The sequence below is a fragment of the Periplaneta americana genome, chromosome 14, assembly GCF_040183065.1.
Source record: "Periplaneta americana isolate PAMFEO1 chromosome 14, P.americana_PAMFEO1_priV1, whole genome shotgun sequence".
NCBI classification, from domain to species: Eukaryota; Metazoa; Arthropoda; class Insecta; order Blattodea; family Blattidae; genus Periplaneta; species Periplaneta americana.
Genome location: NC_091130.1, coordinates 66,986,683 through 67,010,249, shown reverse-complemented (window position 1 = coordinate 67,010,249; position 23,567 = coordinate 66,986,683). Strand labels below are relative to the sequence as shown.

Below are 23,567 nucleotides of genomic sequence, written 5' to 3'. Positions count from 1 at the left end.
AGTATAAAGACGTTCTGTGTTGAGGGATAGAAAGAAGTGCTTGATGTCGGTTTCGAAGAGTTGTAAGAAATTGAAAGCGCGATAACAGATAATTCGGAGTAGAAGTATGCATGATTCTAAATAGAAGAGACAGTGAATGTATTGTTCTTCGTTCCTTCAGACGCACCCATGAAAGTAACTGGAGGGAAGGTGTTATACGGTCAAATTTACGAGTATTGCAGATGAATCGTATGCACACATTATGAACACGTTGCAGTCTCTCAGTTAAGAGTGAACTTACATTAGTTAGCAAGGAATCGCAACAATCAAAATCGGGCATTACAAGCGTCTGAATACGATTCTTTTTTAGACTAAATGGTAGAAGTTCTTTCATATGAAACAAGGAGTGAAGTTGAGAAAGTATTTTTCTGCAAGTGTGTGTTACTTGAGTGTTCCAGTTTAGATCGTTATCCATAAAAATGCCAAGATTTTTAACTGTTTCACTGTATTTAACAATAATCCCATTCAATATTATATGTGGTGTAGTACTACCATCAAGAGTACTACGTAGATGATTATGTTCCATTACGATTGCTTGCGATTTTTCTGGATTGAATCTTAATCCAAATTTGTGTGCCCACAGTGAAATCGAATTCAAGTCTTCGTTTATTTTATTTACTGCGTCACTAGTCTCGTCAGGGTGGAAATTCAAATAAATTTGCAAGTCGTCAGCATACATATGGTATCTGCAGTGCTTTATCATTTTAGTCACGTCGTTAGTATAGTTAATGAAGAGTAAAGGTCCGAGAACTGATCCTTGTTGAATTCCAGATTTCATGACACACCATTTTGTAGAATAATGCTTGCAGTGACACATTTTTGACGTTCGCGAAGGTAGGATTCAAACCAAGTAACGTAACTTTCAGAAAGATTCAGTAGTCTTAATTTACAATATTGTGACAGCGACGTGAGATTCGAACTCACGACCAGCGTCCCGCATGAAAGCAGATCGCACAGGCTCCACGGAACATTGAGTGACGTCGCGCGGTGGAGAGAAGAGAGAGGGTGTATTACGTCAACGCGACGAGTTTGCGCGCGCATCTGGTGCTGGTAGAGAGGAGAGGGCTCTGGATTTCTCTGGAATGCCATCTCTAGAGACGCGTGGAACCTTCGAGGTTACGTCGCTGTGGTTATAAATTACGGTCGCGAAGGAACGACAGCAGTTTTAGAGTTTTCAGTTATTCCGTCAGTGAGTAAGCCAGAGCAAGCAAGCCAGACTTGTGTGCCGGAGTTCGACTCGAGTGTGCGTCCGCATCTGCGTCAGCATCCGAAGGCCTGAGTTCGAGTGCAGTGGACCGCAGTTGGAGGGACCTGAGTTCGAGTGCAGTGGACCACAGTTGGAGGGACCCGAGTTCGAGTACAGTGAACTGTCTCTGAAGGTCTGTGGTTCGAGATACTGTGAACTCGAGTGACTGAGATAGAAGAACTGTGAACTGAGAACCGATAGTTCTGATTTGTAAATAGTGCTTTGTAAATATTAGTTAAGATTAACAGTTCATTGTTGTGCGTAATAGTCCAAGTAAATTGTCATTGTCGTCGGTGGAGTGCTATAACGAATACTGTGTTGAGTGAAAATCCAATTGTTGTCGAGGGCGTTTAAGGCGAATTGTAGAAAGGAATTATTGTTGTGACGAATAAATTACATTGTTGTAACTAATAAAATTCACAATATTTACATAATAGAAGGTCCGTGTCTACTGTATCAAATGCCTTACTGAAATTAATGACTTCCCCCTTAAGAGAATTGTGACTTGATTGTTTTTCCCCTGTCCTCTTCAAATGTATTTTATATACCTTTTATGTACCTGTTCTGTTTAAATATATAGGACTACTTGCAGAGCCACCTAAATACTGGAGATGGCTCTAGTACTGGAAAACACTGGAGTTGAAAATCATGCTTAAAATGTTTTCTTCCCTCTGTACTGTGATGTCTCGACAAAGAGTAATTTAATGGCAAGGAACCCAGCACATTTCTGCATCTTCTATAACTACAGCGCACATATTGGTCGTCTGAAAATTATCTAAGATAGTGCTTGTCTCTATATCAGCGGTTCTCAAACTATTTATTCTGGAATATTAAACATTAAAACTCTCGGGACCCACAAAGTTAGTACATTGTTTTATTTAAATAACGTTGTGATAAGCGCCCACTTACTGTAGGGACATAATTGGTATGATTATAATTGGTATGATTATAATTAGTATGATTGTAATTGGTATGATTATAATTGGTATGATTGTAATTTATGTTTGAAGTGGCATTATTAATGATTAATCGTACAGCGTCCTACCGGCAGGACAGGATGTCCTCATCGTCTTACAAAGTTCAAGTGATTATATAGGATTTCCTGTCCTGCCGAGAGAATGTTCACCTAGAACACTGACAAGAGCGTTTCTTACCCTATTAGCGCAAAAAAAAAGTTGTTACGACATATTTTTGCTGAGATATGGCGGATTCTTTCCGTGACGGTGCGCGAGTTTTCGCTAAAGCAATTCTCTTTGATGAAGATGAAAATAACACTTGGAGCAAGTCTGTTTTCGGTGATACATGGTCTGAAAGTGTTTGTGAAGGAACTATATTGAAGGTACGTGGGAAACTTGTTAAAATAAAATGAAATATTGATAACAGAATAACGTGGATTCGTGCCTCAGACATAACTAACATAGCACTTCTTCTAACGCCAATAATTTCTCAAAGTCTGACAAGAAACAATAAGAATCCAGAGAAAATATATTTTTTGCTCCAGAATCAAGAAGATACAACAAAAAGCTAGTTACTTTTGTGTTGCTTGTGGCCCAAGAGCAATTATGTGTAGTCCTCAAACTAAACGTGACTGTTTTGCATTTCACATTCAGAATGGAATTCCTGCGTAATTCATGAAAGTTAGTATTCATTGGACTTAGTCAAATCATATAAATGATATTTTAAAATTATTTACTTACAAATTTATTTGAATAATCTCGAGTAATATCCGGCATTGTATTCTGTTTCACAACCAAGTATTAAAAACAATATGTTAAAAAAAAAATGAAATAAAATAAGAAAATATTATGATTCACACATGTATGTATATTATTTATTTTCCTGATATGTATTGAACAAAATTTTATTTATTCAGTTATCATCCTAACGTTACAAATAAAACTAATGTATATTATATTGAAAATAATATATAAAATTATTAATTTACTGCTTTTCTCTTTCTATTTTCAAAGTCAATAAAACTAATTTAAATTGTATTGAAAATAATAAATAAACAAAGTGAATAAAACTAATGTAGATTGTATTGAAAATAATAAGTAAAATTATTAATTTACTACTTTTCTTTTTTATTTACAAAGTGAATAAAAGTAAATGTAAATTGTATTGAAAATAATAAATAAAATTAATTTACTACTTTTCTCTTTCTATTTACAAAGTGAATAAAACTAATGTAGATTGCATTGAAAATAATAAATAAAATTATTAACTTACTACTTTTCTTTTTTTATTTACAAAGTCAATAAAACTAAAGTAAATTGTATTGAAAATAATAAATAAAATTATTAATTTACTACTTTTCTCTTTCTATTTACAAAGTCAATAAAACTAATGTAAACTGTATTGAAAATAATAAATAAACAATACAAAATATATAATACATCCTTCTGGCAGGACAACAGGGTACTACCGGCAGGACCCATAACTTGCGTACTGCCGGTAGAACGTTACAGAAAAACGTCCTGCTAGAAGAATAGCGTATGGAAAATATTGTTTAAGAATCTGTCCTACTGAAAGAAAAACTTTCTATGTACAAAAGTCCTTCTGGAAGCGCTTCAGGAAGAACATGACTCTGTATGATTAATCATTAATAGACTACTGTAAATCTAAAATGCATTTCATCCTCATATCTCGTGCAGACTTTACCTAAAATTTATAGTTTGAGTCATGTATATACTAGGGTTAATAACTAAAGGATTATCTGTCAAAATCCAAAGGCAGGTCATCGCACTGGCCACAGCGTGGGTACGCCATCGTGTAGACGCGAATCACGCGGACTTCAAAGGTCACCGTAGCATCACTGGCGCGAGCCGATAAAACGGCGGAGCGATCGTTGGAGAAGCATCATTATCATTATTATAATAGCTCTGCAGTCAGCAGAAGTGTTGGGGAGGGCGACGAGTGGCTCACGTGGCAACGAATAATCATCATCATCTTCATTTCATAATTTCAAGATTGATTAATAAACTTAAGTATTGGCAGCCCTAGGTTGTTTAAACGACTTAGGTCTTTTACTAACCCACCTACAAGCGCACTCCAATAGAAGTTATCCCAACAAACTTCATCACAACGTTGATAAACAATAATTTAATAAGTTTGTATAACCAAATGCCATAATTTCAAATAAATTTAGACATTTTATGTACTTTTTTCCATTTGTATTAGAACAACGATACCAGAGTTCATTGTCTTTACGAGTTCGCCACAAAACTGGCACTTACTGTTAGAATCCTTTCTTTCTGATGGAATGTTGGAACGCAGGAACAGAAATGGAAGAATAAGCGCGTGCGAATATCCCAACTATCGCCATTAGAATAGTTTAGCTCTAAATGGTCATGGAAGCAAAGTAATTGAAGATCGTTATATTCCAGTTAGCAGGTAATTAGTTGTACTTTTAGTACACATTAAATGAAATCCAGATCACCCAGATACATACTCGTATTACTTACCTCAAACAGAATGAAGCCACAAAATTATAAGAAAACTGCAAACAAATCGACTGACACACTGGAAGTGCTTGAATAAACATTACAGCGAATACTCGACTATTGACGTTATCGATGTTGCCGCTAGACTAACTCACCGAACACGGCCATAGAGCGCTGCCACATCCTAAAACTTAGGTACGTACTATTATCCGCTGCGTAGGAAAACCCCACTCTCCTCTAGCATTAGTTCGTACATCTTTTGTCAAGTATTCGTCCAGCTTATAATTGCAGTTATTTACTAGATGGTGTTTTGGTGAATCTCGAAACAAAAATTTTGATGACTAGTTGCGAATGTTGACCGGAATAGAATTAAAAATTTCGGAACACAAGTAAAGAGGAGGTGACTCAAGAAGTTACATAGTGTATTGGAAGAGAGTAATGGCTAGATGCCGGATGTTTAGGCATTTATTTTGGTTAAAATAGGCAGGCATATAGGCACTAAAAATAGTAAAAATAGGCAGTGAAATAGGCATTTATTTTGGTTAAAATAGGTAGGCATATAGACACCAAAATAGTAAAAGTAGGCAGTGAAATAGGCATTTACTATTCATGGAAACAGACAAAAAATATACAAATACTTAATAACCTATCCTACACGGTACTCACTTTCCTTGGTTATATGTCACAGCAAGATGCTTTTTTTAAGTTATCAACAGTCATAGTGTCAGAGAGAACGTTTTTTATGGTGGAAAAAGATCTTTCTACTTCTACTGAAGTGAGTGGAGCAAACTTAAAACAACTTATTTCAGAAAATCTTTGTTAAGTGACATAAAAGATGGAATCGGAAGGGGAGAAAAGTTTACGACTTCTTGGAAACATATGTATTGCTGGAGAATAAAATTCTCAGCAAATATTTTTGTGAGGTGAATACATATTTTTAATTTCTACAACCATTCTTTTTTGTTTTTTGATATAATTTATGTGCGGTTTATTTTAAATGCATTAAAAATATAGAAAATGTGCAATAACGACGTAAAAAGGCTAAAAAAAAGGCATTTAATCTTAAAATAGGCAACGGGATCTAAAACAGGCAAAATAAAAATTGGGTCTATCGTCCCCGAATATGTAGAAACTTGTTTATCTCTAATAGGTCTTTCATAAATACACTCAGTTTAAAAAGGTATTTTGCCTAACTTCCGGGCTCTAGTAATGGCATTTTTGCTTAGGATAAGGTAATGAATGGTAGTCAGAATTTTATTTGAATAAATCTTTATAATTATATACACACTGGTTCTGGACACACTCTATAATAGTTATGGAGAGAACTGAAAATTATTTGTTCTTTGAACAAAGTTTTACAAGAGCCGCGGTGTTCTACAAGGTTATGGCAAGTACAGGCTTTTTCATTCATTAACGATGATTTTTGTTACGGCTTCAACTACTGGTGCCTTTGGCTAGGAAACATTCAAGCTGTGAAGCATAAAGGTGTTTGAGTGCCCTTCCGGGTTTGAAAACATATTTGGATAATGCTATGAATCATGAGCCTAATTATTCATATGATAATTTGTTATTCACGCCAAGAGCAATTAGGTGGCTGCCTACTGTCGTTTCAAAAATAACAGAAGGAAGGTACTGTTTGGTATTGGTCATTAGGATATATGAACTAGAAACTTCGATGTCTGCCGCCTGATGAAATTATATGGTCGTCCTTTGATTAGTTAATTCCTTTTTCATATTATCTTCCTATTGGCATATTACCTGCAGAATGTAAAATTTTTCAAAATGTAAAGAACAAACCACTCTGGTTTAAAGAAAAGTTTTGGATTATTTTTCTTTGTAGGCCTATGCATAAAGAATTAAAGTTCATGCAAACACATGAACTTTTTTATTTAGAGAATATCACATTATTATTATTATTATTATTATTATTATTATTATTATTATTATTATTATTATTATTATTATTATTCATGTGCTAAAAAGGATAAATGTTCATCTTCCCTCTTGCTTAAAAAGAGCCCCTTGTGCAGACGCTTGTATTTCCCTATTTTGAATATGCTGACATTTTATTGACTGACCTTTCCAGCGACAACAAAACGAAACTTCAACGTGCTCATAACTTGTGTGTACGTTTTGTAAGCAATGTTCGTAAATATGATCATATTTCCCCATCCCTGGAAACAATAGGTTGGCTTAAACTAGATAAGAAAAGAAATTTACATTCACTTCTCCTTCTCTTCGAAATCTTGAACTCTTCTATTCCTTCGTACCTGTCGTCTCGCTTCACTTACCTTTCTTCCCCCCATAATCTGAACACACGCTCTCGCCATGAAACAATACTAACAATACCATCCCATCGCACCTCCTCATATTCATCCTCTTTCACAATAGCCCTGCCAAGACTCTGGAATTCGTTACCTGCTAGCATCAGGGACTGTCGAAATAAAATTGAATTCAAACGCAAACTTACTAGGCACTTGGCCAGTAATTGAGACTCGTTCAGATATGGTTTCTTGTAAATAGTTCTCTTAATCTATCACAAAATATGTCAATATCCGGTCATTTCATTACTGTAGATTTTTGTTATTGTAGGTTTAATTTGTAATTCAGTAAATACAAAAATATTCTTTGTTCTTAACTTCTATGATAAAATGTCTAGCTCTCATTAATCAGGTAATCTTGTCGTACTTTAATTTTTATTGTAATTGTAAATTTAATGTTAATAGTAATTTTATTGTTCATATTATAGTTATAATACCCTGGTAGAGGGGCAGAGAAGGCCTAACGGCCTTATCTCTACCAGGTTAAATAAATAAATACTACAGGGACATCATTTTATTTTTACTAACATTTTTAATATTAACCTGGCTATATCCTTGGATTAAGGTCTACAACCGGAAACACCGCTTGCTCCCCTTTCCACGACTGGAGTTCGATGATACTGGCGTAAAATACAAATAACTCTACTAGGTATAGGAGGGAAGAAAAGTAGTTCATCCATTTACGTAAACTAGGAAGTATCGCGATTTTGAGTTTGATAATTTTCATTAGGTTTTTGTTTAATCAAAATACAGTACTTTATTAACACTTAGTGTTTTTACTCACGAATTGAGCTATCCATTCGGACGTATTCATTATGCAGTGTATATTATACTGTCTACAGCACATTAGCGTACAATATAGAGAATGAAGTTAAATTGAAAAATAATCATAATATGGATAGTTAAACACGTTTTTGAAAATGGTGGCCGTTCATTTCGATACAGGCTTCAGTTCTTTTGTGCATATTATCGTACTAGGCCTATAGACTATTGTACCTAATTCCAATTACCAGTTTCGTCCTTCGTACTAGTAACTCATGTTGAAATAATTCTGTACCTACTCTATAAAAGAGTACCTTACGTACTGTAAATTCAATCTTCACTTCTGCCCGATTCGAAAAGAAAAAATTACTCAGACATGCTATCTAATGTCCGTCCAAGTGGTTATGTCGCAGGATCGTAGAAAGGAGGGGTAATCACGTGACAGTTAATTACTTAACGCGGCCCTTCTATTTAAGTTATTTTAAACAGTTGTATAATATTACGTAGACGTCCAATTCCTAACAGAAATTAATGTTTTCATAAAAGAGCTAAGACAGCCGAGCTACTAGACTTTACAGAGGGGCGAACAGAAGCAGGTGGGGGAAACCGGGATGCGACGTAGGCAAACGGACGACAATACCTGTGCGGAAATATGATTCAATATTGAAAACTCTTTCGTCACTGGAAAACGCGAACATATTTCTGGAACGTACTATACTCAGTAACTCAGTACTGCACACGCGTCCTCTGTTCTGTGTGGAGAACCATTGGAAGTTTACTAGTAGAGGGGGTGGGAGTGAAGTACATTCAAAAATTCAGATACAATAAAAATTGAAGTAAAAATAAAATGATGTCCCTGTACTACTAATACTACAGTCATGAAAAAATTAATTCAAATTAAGGTGACCATATTACTTCAGGCGCCTTATTAACTTACTGTTACTCACAAAACACTACCAGCTGTGTAAGGCAATATATTAGGCTTATATTGTAAACACGTGTTTGCCTTGATGTGGACGAGAAACAAACAGTTATTATTTATCTGCTTCATCTCGCATAATATACAGCTGTAAAATAAAATCATGTACGTAATGTTTAGTTTAAAATATAAGTAGACCTACCATGCATTAGCGTATTACCACAGCTGTAGTATGAAATAAACGTCATGCAATGGAACTCGACTCTAGTGTACACAACAACATCTTACCTATTGATTCATTAATATTATTATTATTATTATTATTATTATTATTATTATTATTATTAGTATTAGTATTAGTATTAGTATTATTATCATCAAGATTGAATTCGTTAAATGTCGTCTTACAACTTTTTTTATGTAAAGTCGTATTCTACCGGTAACTTTAGGCTGTGCGATGACATCTGCTCTTTATGTAAATTTTTATTTCAGTTGGTTGTTTAACGACGCTATATCAACTACTTGGTTATTTAGCATCGATGGTATTGATGATATCGAGATGTATTTGGCGAGATGACGCCGAGGATTCGCCACAGATTACCTTACGGTTGAGAATATCAGAATAAACCCAACCAGGTAATCAGCCCAAGCGGGAATCGAACCCGCACTCGAGCGCAACTCCGGATCGGCAAGCCTTAGTCGATTGACAAGCAAACATTCTGATGGGGGAGATAAAAAAAATGTTAATTCTTTTTCTTCCACCATGTTAATAACGTCAAAAGAAATGCTTACACAAATTTTGGCCACTCGAGCGTAATCACGAGGCCGTCCAGAAAGTGATTTTTCCTGGGGCCGTTTACAGAAAAAAGCACAGTTGCTTGGAAAGATTTATTGAAACAGATGCAGCAATTTTTGTGCTGTATGTCTACATATCCCACTGAAATTCAGACATTTTGTCATACAATGGGATCAATTTTTGTATCCTTGTGTCGTAGAAGTCAACCGCTTGGGATCGGAACCAGCGTTTGACAGTCGTCAATTTCTTTTATTTTAATAGATTATTTTACGATGCTTTATCATCATCTTAGATTACCTAGCGTCTGAATGAGATTGAGGTGATAATGCCGGTGAAATGATTCCATGGTTCATCACTGAAAGTTACCCAGCATTTGCTCATATTGAGTTGAGGGAAAACTCGGAAAAAAACCTCAGCCAGGTAACTTGCCCCGACCGAGAATCGAATCCGGGCCACCTGGTTTCGCGGCCAGGCGCGCTAACCGTTACTCCACAGGTGTGGACAACAGCCGTCAATCTCATGATATATCGAGCTCATGATATGACAAATGTTACAGTTCCGTTGGGGAATATGTTGAAAATAGCTCAACAATTGCTATATCTGTTTTAATAAATCTTTCCAATGAAAATGTGTTTTTTCTATTAACGGCCTGTGGGTAACTTACTTTTTACGCCCCTTGCGGTCGAGTGGCCAAAATTGGTATAAGCACTTCTTTTGACATTATTAACATGGTGAAAAAAGACTTTTATCTACCCCCATCAGAATGTCTGCTTGTGAGCTACGCCGGTAGCTCTTTAAGTACTGTTATGATCAGTTTAACAAGTTTAAAATGTTATTCTCGGAGGAATCTAGGGACTCATTTTCTAAAATACGTTCCCATAGTTGTGGAAAGATTACAGAAGTGTTCAACTGTTGGATCACATTGTTTTTCACACGATATAAGAGAGATCTTTGGGTGGTAATAAGCCATTGTTCTCTCTCAATATCTGTATAATCGCTCTTTCACTTAAGCGGCATATGTTTATTATCTCAGACGATTGTACGACAAAACTCTCATTATCGTTTCGTTAGAAAGAGAAAAGAGATTTTGTTCACTGCTGGTACCATAAATTGAGTCCTCAGATTTATTACACCCTATTTTCTTAATGATTTAACAACAAGGCCAGCAGCAATGCATACAATCACATTTTCAGAATATTCTGTCATTGAGAATGATGTAAGAATGAAGGGGCTGTAATGATTGTCTACAGTTGAGAATTCTAAAGAGTCATATCGTCTCTGATTCTCAAAACACTGAGGATTATTCTTACAGTGCGTTAGGAGTTTGGAAAATACCATTGGGTATATAGGTATCTTCTTAGCCTACATCCTCCTCTTTGTAATATAACTTATTATTTACTTATTTTCAAGTAAAAATACCCCTTGTATTCGGTCATTGGAAATAGAAATAAACATATATATGGGCTCAGGCGCGGATACAAGGGGAGGGGTCTGGGGGGCTATAGACCCCCCTATCAATTCAAAGACTTTTTTGTATTTAAAATGTACAAAGCATTATTTTTTCATTCATATAACTTATATGATTTCTTCACTCTCTAAACTTCATATTATTTTGCTAGAATAGATCAGGTAAGTGGTCGCCATGGATAAATATATATATATATATATATATATATCTCCATGTGGTCGCATTCCTTAGGGCTCGTTACCATGGGGTTTAACAATAGCTCGGACTTCGGAACGGAAATCTAACGGTAACCATCCCTACCACACTGTAGCTACGCCGCTACCAATACCTTTGTTATCGTACTTTACAATAGCCACTACATTCGACTTCTGAATTGAGACGAGAAGTGATCAGTCCGTACAGGTGAATTATTTAGTGTAACAGTTATAAGAAATTATAAAATGTCGAAACGTAAGTTTCAAACAAATATCTTACAATTCATCAAGAAGCCGTGTGGTGAAGTGAAAGAAAAGTGCAGTACGGATGACGATACAACTGATAAAGAAAAGTGTATGCCTGTTAATACCGTAACAGTGGAATCGGTCATGCGCGGTGAAAGTGATGACGCTAGTTCGACGACTCATAATGTATTAGATATTGGTTGCTTAGTGGAAAAAGAAATATGCAGTGACAAGATAAAATACAAAGCTCTAACAAATCCGTGGGTTCCAGATGAAAAATATCCATTTCCGAAGACACTAGAATCGGGACAGTCTAGACAATTTCAGCGTGCGTGGCTTAAAAGATTTCCATGGCTCTCTTACAGTAAGAAGGATGAAGGTGTGTTCTGTCACGTGTGCGTTTTATTCGGACCTAAAGAGGGAGGGCGAAGCAAAGTCACGTTACAGAATTTAGTTACGAAACCTCTAAGAAAATTAAAAAAGGCCTCTGAAATATTCAGGAGACATTCAGAGAACAGTTATCACAAAACTGCTCTCTTAAAATGTGACAACTTTAAACGAGTGTTTGAAGGTAAGGTAGAGAACGTTCTGGTTCAATTGAATAATGAAGTGTTACAAACAGTGCGCGAAAACAGGATGAAACTTGTCCCAATTGTAAATACAATTATTTTGTGCAGCCGACAAAATATTCCATTAAGAGGACACAGGGATGATGGTGCGATTGACTTGGAAAGCGAAAATCAAAACGAAGGTAATTTCAGGGAGCTTCTAAAATATCGCGTTGATGCCGGTGATCAGATTCTGCATAGTCATCTTAAAAATGCCCCCAAAAACTCATCTCTAACAAGTAAAACAACGCAAAACGATCTCATAAACTGTTGTGGCACCATTATTGAAAAGAAAATTGTTGAAGAGGTTAACCAAAGTAAATATTTTTCTATCTTAGTAGATGAAACAACCGACATCAGTTCCAATGAGCAACTATCATTATGTGTGCGATTCGTAGACCGAGAAAAGTGTTACTTGTATGAGGAATTTTTGAGATTCGTAGTGGTGCAAGATCTAAGTGGAGAGGCATTGTCAAAAGTTGTTTTAAGTGAACTGTGGGACTTAGGTCTAGACATTCCGAATCTTCGAGGACAGGGTTATGACGGCGGTGCTAATATGTCGGGGAAGTTTCGCGGTGTCCAAGCGCGAATTTTAAAAGAGCAGCCTCTCGCATACTATATGCACTGTGCCTCACATTGCCTAAATTTGTCACTTTCAAAATCGTGCTCTGTTCCCAGTGTTAGACAAACTGTAGACACAGTAGCTGAAATAGCAAAATATGTTAGGGAGTCTAGCAAGCGGTCAATCATGATGAAAGAAAAAATTAGTCAAATATGCCCTGAACACAAGAAAACGAAACTAAAGACCTTGTGTGAAACAAGATGGATTGAACGGCATGACGCAGTGTTACAATTTTTAGACATTTTCTCCGCAGTTATATCATTCCTGGAAGATTTTGGATCCTATGGTACAAAGGCACATTTGATGCTTAACTCAATTCTAAAATTCGAATTCATAATTTCATTGCATATTTTAGCAGAAATATTTGGAATAACACTGTGTGTTTCGCGGAAGCTACAGAGCCCAAATCTCGAACTAAGTCAGTGCTACCATATGGTTGAATGTGTCATGAATACTCTTTAGACCTGCCGAGATGATAACACTTATAATTTTCTTTTTGAGAAAGCTGTTACATTGGCGCAATCTGTAGATGTAGAAGTAAATGTACCTCGAGTTGCATCCAGACAAATTCATCGCAATAATGTTGCGTCTAAGTCTCCTAAAGATTATTACCGCCTCAATGTATTTCTTCCTTTTCTTGATCACCTTCTAAGCGACTTGTCAGTACGATTTTCGCCTGCTAGGTACAGTCATGTAATTAAACTCCAATCTTTGATTCCTAACTTTTTACACGATCCTGATAAAAATATCGATGTCATTCTACAAGCTGCAACGATTTATGAACAGGATCTGCCAGGAGCTATTCCAGAGCTTAGAGGAGAGCTACATTTGTGGTTTCAATTTTGGAAGGAGCAACAACAAAAAACCCAGACACGGCTATAGAAGCTTTCCTGCATACTAGGAATAATTTCTACCCCAATATAAGAGAGCTGCTCACCATATTATGTGTCATGCCAGTGACAACTTGCACCGCGGAACGGTCATTCTCAACACTTAGACGTGTGAAAACCTACCTCAGATCGACGATGAACCAGGACAAACTGAATGGTTTGGTATTGCTCAACATTCATCGTAACATTGACGTAAGTCCGGACGAAGTCATAGAACTTTTCGCAAGAAAACATCCCAGACGACTTCAGCTTTGTTAAACTGTAAGTAACATTTAATCGACTTTCCATTCCAGTCACCATTTCCTTTAGAATTAGAACTAACTGAAGACTTAGAACCTAAGAGTGACAATACTGTTGTGGTTTATTTATTTGTTTTTAATTCCATTGTTCTGTGTTATGATTATACTACTGTATTCATATGTTAATTGAAGGGTTGGGTGCAAGAAAGGCACTTCTCTCAAATGCAAGTTTTGAGAAAATTGATGTTGAAAATTCAAACCGTAATAATGTTATCTATGCACGCCTTTACATTTTGGGTACCGGTACTCCTGACCTCTATGATCACAGTATTGAATTACAACTTTGTGATCATATGCATAACAGATCAGAGAACACAATAAAGCGTTTTACTCAAAAAGGGCACATCCTCTAAAATGCCCTTCTTGCACCCAGCCCCTAAATTATTATTAGCCCCCCCCCCTATTATTAAATTCTAGATCCGCGCCTGTATGGGCTGTTCCATATGAAATCGATCAGTAAAAAACCTCGCATTTTTATACTTTAATTTTTTCCCTATTTATACAAGGTGCTGAGGAGAGTGCATTTTCAAAAATATGCTATCGAAAGTCAAACGGTTTTCGTATTATTGAGCGACAAATTTAGCGTATTTTATGAAAACAAGCCTCTTTCAGCGCTCAGAGCTCTGGACCCATTTACTGCAGAAAATTGAACGAGAGCTTATTTTGAAGCTGACATTTGGTAGGTCATGTTGAGAAGTAATCCTTATTTTATTATACACAGAGAGACAGGTAATCTGATTTACTTACTTTTAGGCTTTTTGCCAATTTGTAAAAATGTAAAAAAAAAAAAAATATTGAGAAAAAAACCTTGCATTATTAAGAGGGATTCGGCATTGTTTACTTAGTGGTACGGCAATAAGTTTCGAGGGTATTAAATAGATTATTTTCACACTCCTAGACTTGAACGGCGCAGTACCGCACGCACTGGCCGAGAGCTGAAGATAAGCGAGCGTTGGGCGTCATTTTACTCCTGTGTTTATGAAAACCTGTGATAAAGATAGCACAGCCATGCGCTGCTAGACGACACATCACGTGTTATGTCTCCTGGCCTTGCTTGACTTGGCTAGCTCCCGCCTCACAGTCAGCTGGTTAGTTCACGCGCGTACTATTAATTTCTTTATTTGATATTTTCAATACTTTCTTATCAACGTGCCATCAGTAAAAAAATATGTGTTTATTTGTACTTTCAATGCGGAATCTAACTATATATTTTTAAAATATTGTTTCCTTGGCAAAGGCGTCTTAATGAGGAAAAATCTAAATTTCTCCATTTCCATAAAAAGTAAGAAAATCTGTTTATATGTCAATATAAACTTTAATATCTCAGTATCAAAATAAACCATGATTTTGATCATTGAGTGAAAGGGTTTTGGAGCTACAACAATTTAAAATTGCTAATTTTATGAAAATACGATAAATTTAAATATTTTTAATTTAAACACTATGAAGTTCTGATGCCTCAAACTTTGCACAAAGGATTGTATCACAGTTCTCTACGTACAAAAAAAAAAAGTTTTATTATATTTAGAAATTGTAAGATCAATTTTCTCTATATTTCGGTCGATTTGAGATAGAATGGCTCACATATATGTAAAGCAGTGCTTAGTTACAGTATTTAGATTTACTTGTATGTTAGAATTTATGTAAATAAGTTTAGTTATATTATAGTGAAGGGGGATGTCCGCCAAGAAGACGCCTATATAGGCCTACCCAATGGTATTTTCTAAACTCCGAATGCTTTATAACATACCTGCACAAGGTTTACGCTCTCCGAGTCGGCTCAGAGCTTGCTAGCGGAATGCAGATATTTAGCTGCACTCTATATAAAGGTGGACTGGAAGAAGGGGTGATCTCGTACAAAATATACACAAAAGGAAGTAGGCCTACTAGTACGAGTGTTCATGAAATGAATTCCCGTTAAGTGTTTACGAGACCATCTTGGACTATTATTAATTAATAAAGAAATATTTATTTTACAGAAATAATATAAATTCTATAGCTGCTTAAATATACAATATCATTTTATTATATTTATATTTATCAGTACATCAAAACCGGGTTCTATGCTGTTGTCAGCTGAAAGGAACAGTAGCCTACTGATCGTAATGAAACATCAGTTACAGATGTTCGATGCCTGCCTTTATTAAAGTTGATTATAGGAAACGGTCACAAATATAAAAGTTGAGCCAAACATAGCAATCATTTTCACAACCAGCCTGTGTAGTCGTGGATATTATTGCTGAGGTTTAGTCTTCTAAAACTCAACCAGGCTAGTAGTATTATTCAAACGATCTTTAGCCCTTAGGTCACATTGAAGATCAATAAGTTCAAGCTGTAAATCGTTAAATGTTAAATGTTATATTTTATTTAACGACGCTCGCAACTGCCGAGGTTATATCAGCGTCGCCGGTGTGCCGGAATTTTGTCTCGCAGGAGTTCTTTTACATGCCAGTAAATCTACTGACATGAGCCTATCGCATTTAAGCACACTTAGAGCAGGTCTACGTCATTCCGACGTACCTTTCCGGCGAGCTGTTAGACGACTCTCCCGCTCCCAAGGAGCGGGCGCGCTCAATGAGCGCCGTTTGCACAGGCTTGCTTTATAGAAACAACCATTTGTGCTCCCAAAACATGGCGTCATGCGAACCTGCACGAGTGTATTCAAATTTGTACAGAACACCTGTACAAAATTGTTAGGTATGGGGAGCAGGTAGTTATAGTTATTCGGCACCAGAGGCGCTAGTTATGCTCAGCTAGCAGGTTGTCATAGCACTATTAACACACAGATTCCTAGCTGTATTAATACTTACACTGTGCTGCAATTACGTGTACCATCTAATAAATAATTTCGAGGTCATTATTGATCCTTAATTTTCGAAAATAAAGTTCCGAATCTACCCGAGAATTCTCTGAGGAGATTCACGGACGGATCAAAGGATGGTATAAGTCGAAGGGAAAATTTGAGTATTCCTTTGAGTAAATTAGTGAATTAATTGATAAGTTGAATTGTGACCTAGCCACTGCTTCCTCTTGGGCAGCCAATTGCGGACTCGCACTTAATCCAAGTAAGACTCATGCTATAATTATTGGACATAAACCTTTGCTTAACTCTCTTAATAACAGTAATCTTCCAATTGTTACACTAATCCCTTATTCATCTATCGTAAAAAAATCTTGGTTTCCTTCTGGATAATAATCTAAATTGCAATTTTCAAGTTAAAGAAACAATAAAAAAATCTGTTCCTCCATTCACTGTTTGAGTCGCTTAAGAAACTTCTTGCCCTAGCAACTAAAACTTACCCTAGTACATATCCTAGTAATACCGCACTTTGATTATTGTAGGGTTGCTATGAGAAGAAATTCTATAGGAGGACATGGAATCTAAAATAAGAGGACATTGCTGAAAAAGGAGGACTTTTTAAAAATTGGTATAAACAAAATTAAAGATAAAAAGAATGGCTCACCTTAGTCAGTTTTCTCACTAGTTGCTGGATCAGTATTACATCTGTACCCTACTTATCGGTGGAGCCCACTTTGTGCACAAGACCCTGAACAGACTAACTTATATCTTGTAACAAATAACTGTGGAACTGTTCACAGAACATGTCCTTGAAATTATATTTCACCATGATTATGGGTGGACAACTCGTACTCATGAGGCGCTAAAAACCTTGGCACAAAAAAGCACACACTGAGGCAGCAGCTGCAGTTACAAGCTGTGTGTAGTTTCGTTACAGAAGCAGTTCACTGCCATGGTGCGCTGTGGCGGCTTGTGCAGGTGATCGTGATATCTAGGCCTACTCCATGACTTGTATTTCAAAATGACATATGGTACAATAATTACAGTAACTAAATACTCAAAACTAAAGAGGCTTACTCCATGATTTGTATTTCAAAATTATGCATGGTACAATAAATAAGGCCTACAGTAATTTTAGACACGTTATAACTAAATACACAAAACTAGAATTCCATTATTGCCAAGGTTTGTAAATTATAATACGTTATTATTTAGTGCTGAAAACATAAATTAAATACAAGCTTCTCAAGATACAACAAATATACTTGCAGCACTTATTATACTCTTTGTTAATCTTAGTTATTATTTGTCTTCATTTAAACATAGAAAGTAATCAGAGTTTACAAGTGTTTATAGATTAAAGAGATTTCAAAAAGGTATTACATTCCTAAACAATCACAACATCAAGGAAGTAGTTATATACATAGGCCCTATAACAAAAAATTAAATAAACTTACTCCTGAACTCCTTCTGTGCGTTTAGATGTTTGACACCTTTTTTTAAGTTGTCGTCTGTGACTCTGGATAACCAAACAGTTTTGTTGTTGGTCATCGTAGTGAAAAACTCCTCGCACACATATGTGGAACCAAACATGGCTGCTAGGCGGGAAGCAAATAAGCGTAGATTTGGAAATTCTGACTTAGGCAGCATTGCGAACAGTTTGATTCCTGATTTCGCCGAAACTCTGAGTGGCGTGCTGTTCTACAGATTTATCAATTCAAGCTCTAAATTTTCAGGAGCTTCTATCAGCTGAAACCCAAAGGGATTGCAGAATAATCTCCATTCCCAGAGCCTTCTTTAGTTACAAGCCGGGGCATGGGTAGGTTTGGCAACGCAGAGTGGAGGCGGGAGATTTTAGAGTGATATTGTGTTTGCTCATTGCTTTCGTTATACGTAACGCGTATTTTTTCAATATTACTTCATGCACAAAGGTAAGATCAAGATTCAGAGTAGTGATGTAAATTATTACGGGTTCGAAAATAGTGTTTTATTGCAATCAATTAGCTGTACTTCAGAATACGCCGTAAGTAGGCTACTTACATACAAAGGCTGCCACTTAAAGTAATTACAAAAAACATGTTTTTATTGATAGTACGAAGGTAAATAAATAAATAAAAAAGATACTGTATTCCTTGCACCGAAAATAATAAAATCAATAATGCAATAAAGACGTATGTTCCTACGCAGTATTCTTAAGTTCCATTCAGTTAACAAATTTGTGGCTAGCAAATTGACAATGTTTTGCGACTTAATGGTGTTTCATCTGTGAAAGGTTTAGGATGTATTTTAATATTATCTTCTGCGATTATCTATCGTGTTTTTCTACAAATATTTCAGATGCCTAGAAAGTGCTGTGTGCCTATGTGTCGTAGCAACTACACTTATAATTTAAAAAAAATAAAAACATACTTGTTTTTTTATTGATGGTACAAGGGAAAATAAATAAATACTTAAAGAAATGTTACTTGTACCAAAAATAAATAAAATAATGACGTACTTTCGCAATACCCTATTCCAATCAATTAACCATTATGTGGCTAGTAAATTGACAATGTTTTGCCGCTTAATGTTGTTTCACCTCTGACATGAAAGGTGTAGGATATCATATGCATTTTAATTTCATGTGATTATGTCGTGCTTTTCTATAAATATTTCAGATGTCCAGGAAGCCAGTTTTAGTTTGAACCTGGCCAGTCACCATAACAATACTGTTATCCTAAATTATTTGTTATAAACTTTTTAAAATATAATTTTAAATAAATATAACTACAGAAAACAAGCTAAGAATGTGAATTATGCAAATAGGCCTAAAATAAAATGTAAACAGAAGAAACTATTGACATTCCTATTATAATAAAAGTATGAGGATGTAAATACAGTTAAGCCAAGTAAAACAATCTATGAAAAAATGAAAACACATCCCTTCAACATAATACGTAACAAAACGCAACATTATCTATTAAGTACATATATGTATCAATTAGCGTAAACTCAGTGGACTTTAAATCCTGTAAATACCAAGTGGGTGAATGTAGAGTATCCAACGCCCACTGAACGAATATTTCACTTTTATCACTGCCAATGTTGCGCTATAATCGTATATACAAGGTAGGCTATAACAAAAACCTAAACTAACCAAACCTAACCTGTCAAAGAAGCAACAAGTTATACTAAATATGTGTAAAATTGGCCTATGTCTCTATAGTGGGCGGGACATAAGTAACATTGACCAAACCAACAAAGTGATTATATGCATGTACAAATTATAGATAGTTCTGACGTATAGCAGGCATTCCGAATCTTCAACAAAACTGCAACATTTATGGGATCACAAAACAGCTGTTTACAATGACTTTGAAAACCAACGGCGTAACTTTATTGATATAGCAGGCGAGACCCAACAATTTGACTAGAATTCTGATACACACAAATCACAAATAAGAATATAAAAATGTGGTTATACAATATTTAATAGAATAGTCAATTACTTTGTCATCCATAACCGTAAAAATTCCCAAAGACTGCAACCATTTTATTTTCATTTATTGTCTTGTTTTTATCACCAACACGCATTTAGTTTATAATACATCAACAATTAACGTTTGGTACGACCGCAAACATAATTCCATCGACACACACTTATATTGTAACATTAATTTACATTGGAAATCGGCATTAGCACAAACACGTGTACTGTACGGTCAGCCTCCGGGTGACAGATAATTACAGTGTTGTCGACGTATGGCCCCGGCTTGTAACTAAAGAAGGCTCTGCCATTCCTCGTCCATTGTTGCTATCTCTCCAAATCTACCAATGAATTCTGTTGTGAGGTTTTGAAGAAGGGTTTTATATTTGATAACCTGGCTTTCTTCATCGCTCTTGAAAACAGTTTATAATGAACGAAAGTGGTAAATGTTGTTTATTTTTTACAAGATACTGCCACATTATTAATTTACTTACAAATTCTCTCAGCTGGTCGATCATATTTATGATCAAGTTGTCTTTTCCTTTTAATGAACGTTCAGATCATTAAGGTGTGTAAAATGCCCGTAAAAAAAGCAAGATCAGAAATCCATGCTGGGTCTGTTTGTTGTGGCATTTCTATACCTTCGCTTTTCGTAAAAATATCTGTTTCTTTCTCGAGCATGAAAAACTGTGTAACATGGCAACCCTGCTAAGCCATCTTACTTTAGTGTAATGAATGAGATCATGATAATCACTGTTAATGTCCTTAAGAAATTTGTGACGCGTAAGAAAGTGTAGAACAGGGATGTCAAGGTCAGAGCACGTGAAAGACTTTACGTGCTACCAGGCGCGCACAGTTGCAATGAATCTATTCTGCAGGCAGTAGCGGTGAAAAAGAAGGGATGAACTCTATTGGCCTACCACTGCAAGATGAATTAAACTTCTATTCAGTAATGGATCATGTGTTCCACTCATACAAGAAAACGAGAAATAAAAGCATGTTTTGCAACGTATACCTCTGTAATAAATGAAATTAATTATAAAATATAACAAACAATAAAGATAACTTCTCTTTAACGTAAGCAGTTTTACATAATGAGGCCTATAATTAGCCTAATTATTATTAACCGTTACATAATCATATACTACTTATATGAGCACCATCACACTTCTAGAAACAAATTTAAATTCCTGACTTCTCGCGTAATTCAGAAGTGCTTTTTTTATTTTTGCCGACCCCAGCCTTCTTATGTCAGGGAAAATGTTTCCTACAGCAAAATAATTTCTAATGGAAGACCTGAATTGGCTAACATTTCAAGTCCATTGAAATAAATGTTTCAGGGCCGCAAAGAAACTATATAGGCTTGCATTATGAGTATTGAAATAAATATTTGTATGATCCAAAAGCACAGGCTTAGAGTCGGACTTAGGATGTTCTTTTTTACAGAATGATAGCCTATGTAAAAACACAACTTGTTAGGTAAAAAGTCGAATTCGGTATATTTTGGACTTGGAATGTTTGTCAATTTAGGTATATTTTCTGGGTTTGATGAGTAAGGATCACAAAGCAAATCCAACTTGGGCTGGAATAGGTCAGTATCTTGAAATCGTCTATGGAACTCTTCCCAGAGATTTTATAAAACATTGCAGTATTTTACACTGTTGAACAGGAGTTCAGTGGCTGAAGGCGTTGTAATTATAAAAATTGTGCTGTGAGATCCGTGGCATCCAGAATGAAATCTTCATCTGAAAGCTTTTAGCAATACCTGTTGACACAAATTAATTAATTCTTTCCTTGCGATCTCCAATTCAAAACGTTTAGATGCTCGAATATATTCTTGAGAAAGTTAAGTTCCTCGATCCATGTAGAATCAACTAGTTCTGGGCTGTCTCTATTTTTCTATGATTAATTCTGATAAATGTCCATCCAATGCAAAATACCTGGACAGAATTTTTTCTTGGCTAAACCAAAAGATATCGTAATGGTAAGAATCATCGTCAAACTGAGAATTTATGTACGAAAATCTGGACAATTTATAGACACAACTCGTAACTAACATGTAACGAGTCTACGCCATTAGGAGCATGCACTTTTGTTTGTACTTTATTCTGTAAACATAAATACAATGCTGTGAGGAAGAAGCTCTACAATACATCTTCACATACATTTACTACTATTTAATGTCAATAAAACAAACTAATCTGAATATTATATCAATCTGTATGAACTAATAATTTCAGGCATTCGACACTGCTTGTCTTTGTAAATAAATAATTTCCACAAACCAACAAAGAGCATCGCCTCATCTTTCACTTACACAGGAAGTCAAGAGTCTAGTCAGCCTGAAACTTACTGAACGACTTCTTCGTCAATGTGTAATGTACCGTACAATCCTTGTGACTTGTACCTGCTCTGATATAATAATAATAATAATAATAATAATAATAATAATAATAATAATAATAATAATAATAATAATAATAATAATAATTTATTTTAGCTGGCAGAGTTAAGGCCGTAAGGCCTTCTCTTCCACTCAACCAGCAAAAAGTGTATATACATATGCATGAACTTACAAAGAATTCAACAATTTTATTTAGATGAGAGGTACATGTATATAAGAGTTATTTACGAATTAAACAACAAAATACTATGAACTATTAATTAAACACTGAAATAAACTGTGTAGCAGAATTAAGCTAAAATACATAGAATGTTAATATATTTCAAATTATATTAGATAATAGAAAGAGATTATTATGAGACAGTTTTGAAAATATAGCACAATCAGGATGATGTCTAAAGAAAAAAGTAACAATGTAGTCAGTGATAGTTTAAATCAGTACGATTGGAGTGAAATGCTAATAAGGTTATCTTTTAACTGTTCTTGAAAGTGTTTGTTGTCTTGCAGCCCCTAATACTTTGTGACAAGGAATTCCATTGACGCGAGGTGGATACTGTAAAAGATGATGAATAACAAGATGTTCTATGAAGAGGTATACTTAGCGAGCCACAGATAAGTGATCTGGTATTTACGTCGTGGTTAGAGTATAGATAAGAGAAACGAGACGAAAGGTAATTTGGTGTTGAGGTGTGCAGAATTCGAAAGAGTAAAGACAAAGAGTGTAAAGTTCTGCGGGCTATGAGCATGTTTGCGCTCTCGTTGACATCACTGGTGTAGAAGAACATATAAGACACACAGCTTAACCTTCCTTTTTAATAAAAGAGTTTTCCCATTCGTCACTAAAGGGAAAAGATTTGAACGGATTATACTTTGATTCACTCATGACGAGCCGTCACTCACTGTAGACGCGAACGAACTCTCTCTAAACACAACCACCCGTCTTGCAAGGTCCACATAAACTACAGCTATAATCTTTTCGCTGTAAGAAAAATCCTAATATAAACAATAGCACGTGACTGAAGTGAGTCTTCATTGGCTGCTGTT

The 23,567-nt window shown here is 35.6% G+C and overlaps 1 protein-coding gene across 1 annotated transcript; it reads left to right on the top strand.

Moving 5' to 3' along the window:
• Positions 1 to 10,737: 10,737 nt before the first annotated feature.
• Positions 10,738 to 13,812, top strand: LOC138713005 (52 kDa repressor of the inhibitor of the protein kinase-like). Its single transcript, XM_069844686.1, has 4 exons — positions 10,738 to 10,742; positions 12,112 to 13,117; positions 13,166 to 13,347; positions 13,566 to 13,812. The coding sequence occupies exons 1-4, from the start codon at positions 10,738 to 10,740 to the stop codon at positions 13,810 to 13,812; spliced, it is 1,440 nt and encodes a 479-aa protein (XP_069700787.1).
• Positions 13,813 to 23,567: the final 9,755 nt, after the last annotated feature.

What these genes read in the sequence shown, in the direction of transcription:
- LOC138713005 (XM_069844686.1), top strand. An exon ending in TGGTTGAATGTGTCATGAAT is followed by an intron (nt 13,118 to 13,165) that starts ACTCTTTAGACC and finishes TTTCTTTTTGAG; the next exon opens with AAAGCTGTTACATTGGCGCA. An exon ending in GTACGATTTTCGCCTGCTAG is followed by an intron (nt 13,348 to 13,565) that starts GTACAGTCATGT and finishes CCTGCATACTAG; the next exon opens with GAATAATTTCTACCCCAATA.